Consider the following 7,444-nt stretch of genomic DNA (forward strand, 5'->3'; position numbering starts at 1 on the left):
GGTGGGAAATAGAGTGCCCTATCTCCAGCCTGCTCCCCCTGAGTCCTGCATTGCTTAGGGAAGTGGAGTGGAGCACTTCCCACCGCTGCGGTGAAGCTATGCAACATGGCTGGGAGAGAGTGGCAGAACAGTGCAGGCTGCTGTGTACATCACTCCACTTTCAGCGCTCCCACCACCACTGTGAGTGGGGAAGACCAATGTTCCCTCTAATTTTTTCCATCTATATACAGAATATATTGTGTTATGTGCACCGAGGCACGTGCGGATCTGCACCACCAGTAGAAACACAAGCTGCCGGCTGTGGGCACTCTGCCAATCATTTGGGTGGCATTTGAATTCTCTTCTGGGTAGCTAACAAAGCAATCAGCTTACAGGACACTGGCAGGAGGGGGCAGAGCAGAGGCAAGAGGAGGCGGAGTGGGGATGGAGCAGGAGCTGGGCTTGGAGGAATGAGTGGAGTGGGAATGTGGCAATGGCAGAGCAAGTGTGGGAAGGGGCAGTGTGGGAGCAGAGTCTGGGACAGGGGACTTGACCCGGGATCCATGTCCTCCTAGGGACCACCTGCTTAATCTTGTAGGATGCACCTGACTTAATAATTCCTGTCCCATATATAACTCTATCATTGTAATGTTTGATAATGAACATTCAGAACCTGATTCTTATGTAAATTAAGAGCTCTTTACATTGGGCCTTAAGGGGGATATAAACGCTTTACAGCCCAAACCCCGCAATTTTGTGCTTGTGGATACGAAGCTTCATGTGAAACTGACTATAAATTATAATAAAGCTGCCAAGCCTATTTCCCCAGACATGGGAGACAACAAGTAAATAACACAAATGGTGAAACATAAATTAGCTATTTAAAATAAATGTTCTTTCATCTTTGGTGATCTTGAGTAATTCACATAAAGAAATTGTTCAGAATATCCAGTATATCAATCTCCTTTCTAATGTGTCATTCAACAGGGCTCATTCTACTCTTGATGATCTCTTAGAAAGAATTCTCCAACCAATTCCTGAGGATGACGAAGTCCAAGGAGAACCTCAGGGACACCTTGTTAGGTTAGGGGATAATGGACATTTCTTTCATAAGTATATTATGCTTTTATTTTTGCATAAGCCTATGCTTAATCCTCTAGAAAGTAAACTGTCATTCTGGTGGCAGCAATGCCCTTGAGAACATTATAGGAGCCATCAAGCTTTGGGACTCTTACTCTTGGATTCAGAGTGAAGGGACCATGTTATTAATATAGTCTCTGGTAGGTGGAAAGTAGAAGTCCTGATTAGGGCTGTAGCAAGGGGTTCCTGCGCCTCAGGCCCGGGAACGGCTAGCCGGCCTCCGTTCCTTGCCGGAAGGCTCCCCCCTTGCCTCTGTCCTGCCCTTCAGCCATCCCTGCGGTCCATGTTCCCTAGTCCACTTCCTCCAGATCCAGGGCCTCCTGCCTCGCGAGGTCCCCTGCCACCTCGGGCCAGTGTGCTGCTGCCAGACTCCCTGATCGGGCGGCATACCCGGGCTCCCCACCCTGGGCTCCTCTCCTGCCTCGGCTCTGGTGTCCGTCCCTGGTGGGCCCCCACAGCGGGCTACTCCGGGCTCCTTTCCCCTGCCTTGGCCTGCAAGGGAATCGGAAACACCGCGCCAGCCCCAGTGCCGTTTGATCTCTCTCCTTCCCTTCCTTTCCCCTTTTGACTCTCCCTCCCGGCATCCTCACGCGCCATGCCTCCATTGCTTCTCCCTCCTCCCGAGATGTCCCTGGCTGGGTCCCTCCCTGGCCCTAATGCCGGCCAGGTATGTGCCGGGATCTCACGTGCCTGCGTGGCGCCGCTACGGCTATCCTCTGGGATTCCTGCCGCGTCTGTGCTCCCGCGGACGCCTGCCTGGTGTGGCCAGCCTCTAGTGCGGGGGCGAGTGCCCCCGTCACAAGGGCAATCATTTGTCAGTACTACTTGGGAAATCATTATGAAATTGGCAAATGTCATAGAAGCACTGTATAAAAAAGACTTGGTGTATGCCTCAGATAATCTTTCCCCCCTTGTTAGCACCAGCCACTAGAGCCTAGAATGTGCTGTGAGAGCTGTGAGCATGTCTCAGAAGATTCTCCCCTCCCCCTTACCAAGTGTACTAATCACTCATACAATACAACTCCATTTTGGAGTCAAAGGGCCGCATACAGTCCCATATGGATACATGTTGATTTGTTTGGCATCAAAATGCCTTTTCCCTCACACAGCCCAAATATCCTGATGAAAGGAAGGAAATTGGTGGGGCTGCAGGTCAGGTTGCTTTAGATGGGTATAATGATGTTAGATAGAGGGCTTGATCCAAAGCCATTGCTGCCATAGAATGCTTAATGTTTCAGGCATCTGCTGAAAGCAGCCTAAGTGAAATAGTATATGGTGGTTAGCTGCTGCTGCCTTCTGCTGTTGTACGCAGCTGATAAATCCTGATCCTAAAAGAGGGGGATGGAGGATAACTGGAGTCTAATTGTAAATGTAATGCACCACTGCCAACTGATCTCCTGGCTCAGCACAACAGAGCACAAGAGCAAAAAGCAGATGCATAGTAATTTCAGGGACTTATATATTAATGGTCTGTTTCTATTCAAATTATCTCAAATAAAGTATAAAATTATGACTTGGTACACAAATCTCTGTCATTGAAGGGCAACAAACGTTAAAGATCAAGGAGATGATGAAATGGAAAATGGAATAGAGGAAGGTGGCACCATGGCAGAAAGCAGAAAGACCGAAAGCTGTGCAGGGAATACTGAAGGTCTTTCTTCATCTGTAAAGCTCTGATATACCATGTTTGGCAATGACTTGTTTATTATCCTGGCAGCAATGAGTTTATTAGCAATAAATACCTTGCACTGAGCAAGACTGTTAGCTACTGTTCTCTTACTGATTCCCACTGATTACAAGAGTGCAGCTTCCCACACTGAGCTATCAATGTGGTTTGGGGGAACTGTGATCACATAGTGTCCATATCCCATTTACCTTGCTGAGGCATAGTAAGGCCTTCATATTATAAGCAGAGATGTAAAATCCCGTTTAATCAGTTAACCAGTTAAATGTTACGTTTAACTAGTTAATTGCTTAAATGAGGGCAGGCAGGCTGGAGCAGTCCTGCCTGCCCACCATGGGGTTTTTATCACAGTGTAGGCATATTTTAAGTCAAGCCATCCATCCGCTAGCCTTCCCCTTTCTCTCCTCCTACTAGCTGGAGGACGAGAGGAGTTGGTGAGGAGGACATACTTTCTTCATCGGGAAAGGAATCAGATCAAAGGAACTTCCTCTGCTTTATATGCCTCTTAATGATGTAGTGGCCTTCCACTGAGTAGAGCTTGTGATACTCCACTGCTACCGACTGGTTTGTACCACCCACACCTTAGGTTCTTTAGATTAGGAGGAAGCAGCTACCATTTACCATGTAGTAAGAGCACGACAGCTGAGACACTGCAGCTATTGTTGTTGTCCTTCTCCGGTAACCACAGGCCTGCCAATCAGGCATTATGGGAAGAATGAATTCGGTTCTAAAATTCAAACGAGCTAATTTGAAAATAACCACCTCCCCCAAACAATTGGCATTTTACTCCAGTGGTGCTTCCCTTAGTCAAACTGTGTGTCTAATAATACTCTTTAGCCAAAGTATGGTTGTTGAGAAGCAACCACATAATCATTAGGCTATGTGACCCCCAGGATACAAGGAACAGCATAAATAAGAGAAGCGTTTAGGGATGGTAGTGAGAGGAGAGCATCTCTGTACTCTGGCTTAGGCAATTGCACTTCAGTATAATCCTCTCTGAGTCTGGACCTTCATTGGAAACAGTTGAAATAGGTGCTCTGGAAGGAATTTTACAGCTGGTGAGTAATGTCAGATTCAACAGTAACACTCTCCTGTTCTCTTTTTTTACTCATTAAGAGACATTCATTTAAAATGGGGGCAGTAATTGGTACACTTGTATTTGTTACTGTATAAACAAACATGCTAGAATCCTACGGTCTCTCTAAAAAACACACCATTGCAGTCTTAAGATTGTAGTCCTTGTGGCTTGTGATTCTGAATGCCTACCATGAAATGACTTAAAGTCAGCTGTTTATTGAGTGGTTACTGAGCTTTTAAAGTAGGCACCCAAAAATTAAAGTTTCCCAAATTAGGTTTTGAAAATCTTGGCAATGTATGTAAACACACACATCTGGAAGTGAAAGGGCTAAGTTTTCACTTTACACATGTGCTAACAGACTCTCGGACAATTTCAGTGGGGCTTCTCCTGCAAGAGTTAATTTAGCAGAATAAGCTCTGACTTGTTCAGTGCTGCAAGGAATGTTTTCCCCAGCAAATGGTTCTGCAGAGAAGATACAGTACAATCTACCTTTATAAGCACAGTAACAGATAGCTGCAGGTTTCTGAATACAATTGCAGCTTAATGGGATCTGTAGCAGCAATCTCTTCAGTTTTATTACATGTTGATGACCCAGCCCCACAAACCTCTCCTCATGAGGTACTGAAAAGGTAGGATGCATATGTTCTCATTGCTTCTGTACTGGTTTATTTCCTTTCTAGTTATAAATCCTGAGGATCAGAAACCCAGCTTATGGCAGCGACTGCCTTGGCCTTCTCCATTCAGGTAAACCTCTTTTAGTATTTGTCTGTGAGAAAGTCCATTGTTCTGGTGACACCACAGCTATGTGCTCCAAATTCACACTGTACATTAGCTAGTACAATTGAAAGACAAAGAAGTCTCTCAACCTCATGTTTGGCCAAGTGAGCCAAATAAATTGGATCACAACCTACCAGTTTTGGGGTTTATATTAATATCTGCCCAAAGCCAAGATCCTCAATGGTATTTAGGTACCTATTCCGTTGATTTCAACTCCCATTGTGAGCTAAGTGCCTAAATACCTCTGAGGATCTGAGCCAAAGATATGCCTGTAAAAACACTGGGGCGGGAGCAAGAGAACATGTGCATTCTCCTTTTTAATAAATCTCATTCCACAGTGCTGGAGAACATGTGCATTCTCCTTTTACTGTGTGTGCTTGGTGTGCCTTTGGTTCCAGCAGTGTCACAGCAGTGTCTTTTCGGAAAAACTGATGTTATTCCAAAATAAGAAAGAGTGTGTCTACAATACAAACCTTTATTTCAAAATAATGTTGAGCTGGAGGACGTCTTACTCCGACTCCTGTAACCCTCATTTCACGAGGAGTAAGGGAAGTCGGAGAAAGTGTTCTTCCTTTGACTTCCTGCTGTGTAGGCAGCACCTAAAGCCAAGTTGTTAAACTATTTCAACTTAAGCTACGCAATTGACGCAGGTGAAATTGCATAGCTTAATTCGACTTTAGCCCTGCTGTGTAGACGTACCCTGAGGGTGATTTAGAATCCCATTCCCATCACTGCTTATGAACTGCATATGCAAGAAAATATTTTTTGTTTAATCTCTTTTTTTATTTCAGGGTAATTGTCCTGGATCAGAGCAGCGCATCTAAGTGATCAAAGTAGATAACATATAAACCTTCAATAAATTGTTTGGTATCTTCCTCTTATACGGTACCTGTGATGTGCAATGCTGTTCACCAAATGACTCATTTTATAGTTCTCAGACTTCCTTTAATTATAATAATCAATACAAGAGACTGAATGGTTTGCTCTCCAAGTACATCTGGTATATTAAGTTTTGGTTCATTTTTATTTAGCTAGCAATCACTTATAAATGAGAGGCAGCACTCTAAATTATGTTGCAAAATTGAATTGTTTTCTAAATATAACTGTGCCTATTAAGCTTTCTACAGCTTTGTTTTCTCTCTAGCATGCACATTCGCTTTCGTAAATGAAAGCACTTCTTGCTCTGTTGCATTATGCAGTTTTTTGTTATTGACAAAAATGAGTCTTTTTATATTGCTGCTGCTGCCCTTGCTCTTCTTAACTTTTCAGTGCCAAGGAATGGAAGGTGGTGTTACAGCTCATGTGAGCATTGCTTTGTTTGCTCATTAGATTTGACAAGATAATTTCTTGTCTTCTCATTTTGTGGAATTCTTGTTTTATAAATTGAACTGACTGAAATGATTTAGAGGATTTATCTTTGTGCAAAAGTGAATAGCTGAGAAAAAAATCAGTACTGTCCAGGTACTACGAAGGCAGTAGAACAGATATGGCTATCTTCTAGTGTGGCTGTTGTGACTGAGCCATCGCCCATCCAAAAAAAAAAAAAAAGTCCTATGAATTTAATTGGGCACCCAACCAGGTTCTAAAGGTGCACAACTGCTTTAGAATCAAATATCTGTTCCACAGCTCTACTCTGGTTCAGTAACCCTGAGAAGGTTAGAGCTGCTGCTGGTTACTTCAGCATAAATGTGCCACTTTGTGTTAGCTTTTTAGCTGCACATGATTTTTTTTGTGCACATCATGAGTTTCTTTCTCCCTCTCCTGATTACAGTGAAATACTGTACGTGCCTGTAGCTGTTATATGGGTTCACTTATCTTAATGTTAACAAGAATAATAAAAATCTTCTGAGTTTAGCATGCTACAGTGTGTATTTCTTCCTACCATTTACTGCCTTGTATAAATGTATTTCTGTTTTAGACTATACATTTGGCTAACTGTTCAGTTCTGAGCTATTTCTGAAGATAATTAGTAGTTATGCACCTCTTTTATAGCAGTTTTTATTAGTAGAGTTCAGAGCCTTTAGGATCTTTTTTTAGTGGCTTTCTCTGTACAGTCGCCCTGGGAGGCAGGGCAGAGATGTTATCACAGGGTATGTCTAGACTACATGGCTCTGTCAACGGAGCCATGTAGATTTGTTTACTGGGCAAAGGGAATGAAGCAGCAATTTAAATAATCGCCACTTCATTTATATTTAAATGGCTGCCGCGCTGTGCCGATCAGCTGTTTGGCGGCACAGCGCTGTGGTCTGGACGCTCCACGGTCAACATCAAAGGCATTTGTCGACCTCCCCGGTAAACCTCATCCCACGAGGCATACTGGGGAGGTCAACAAATGATGTCGACCGCGGAGCATGCAGACTACAGCGCTGTGCCTCCAAACAGCAGATCGGCACAGCGTGGCAGCCATTTAAATTTAAATGAAACGGTGATTATTTAAATCGCTGCTTCATTTGCCTTTGCCTACAACCCTAATCTACATGGCTCAGTCGACGGAGCCATGTAGTCTAGAAACACACCCATTGAGCAGGTGGGGAACTAAGGGGCAGAGAGATGAAATGACTTGGCTAGTATCACACGGGAAGTCTGTGGTGAAGCAGGAAAACACCTAGCTCTCCGAAATCCTCTCCAAGTACCCAACTCACCAAATAATCCTTACCCCAGACTTTGTACTTTTGGCAAGCTCCTTTTTGGAAATGAAGATAACACCATGAAGTTTTTTGCTCCTCATTCACAGGAGTGATACATACAGGAAAATATCAACAGTCAGATCATGGTTTTCAAATCTT

The 7,444-nt window shown here is 43.9% G+C and overlaps 1 protein-coding gene across 5 annotated transcripts in view; it reads left to right on the forward strand.

The window, feature by feature from the left end:
• Positions 1–6,239, forward strand: part of TEX14 (testis expressed 14, intercellular bridge forming factor) — a 94,529-nt gene extending 88,290 nt beyond the window's left edge. For 4 of the 5 annotated variants that reach the window (XM_075904673.2, XM_075904674.2, XM_075904675.2 and 1 more), the window contains 4 exons: positions 967–1,062; positions 2,661–2,770; positions 4,562–4,625; positions 5,450–6,239. In XM_075904673.2, the coding sequence (XP_075760788.2) occupies positions 967–1,062; positions 2,661–2,770; positions 4,562–4,625; positions 5,450–5,486 (307 nt within the window). In that variant the 3' untranslated portion in view covers positions 5,487–6,239. The remainder of the gene's footprint in view (positions 1–966; positions 1,063–2,660; positions 2,771–4,561; positions 4,626–5,449) is intronic. The other variant, XR_012897039.2, reaches the window with a different exon arrangement.
• Positions 6,240–7,444: the final 1,205 nt, after the last annotated feature.

This window comes from Pelodiscus sinensis, chromosome 21 (assembly GCF_052426305.1).
Source record: "Pelodiscus sinensis isolate ZL-2025 chromosome 21, ASM5242630v1, whole genome shotgun sequence".
NCBI classification, from domain to species: Eukaryota; Metazoa; Chordata; order Testudines; family Trionychidae; genus Pelodiscus; species Pelodiscus sinensis.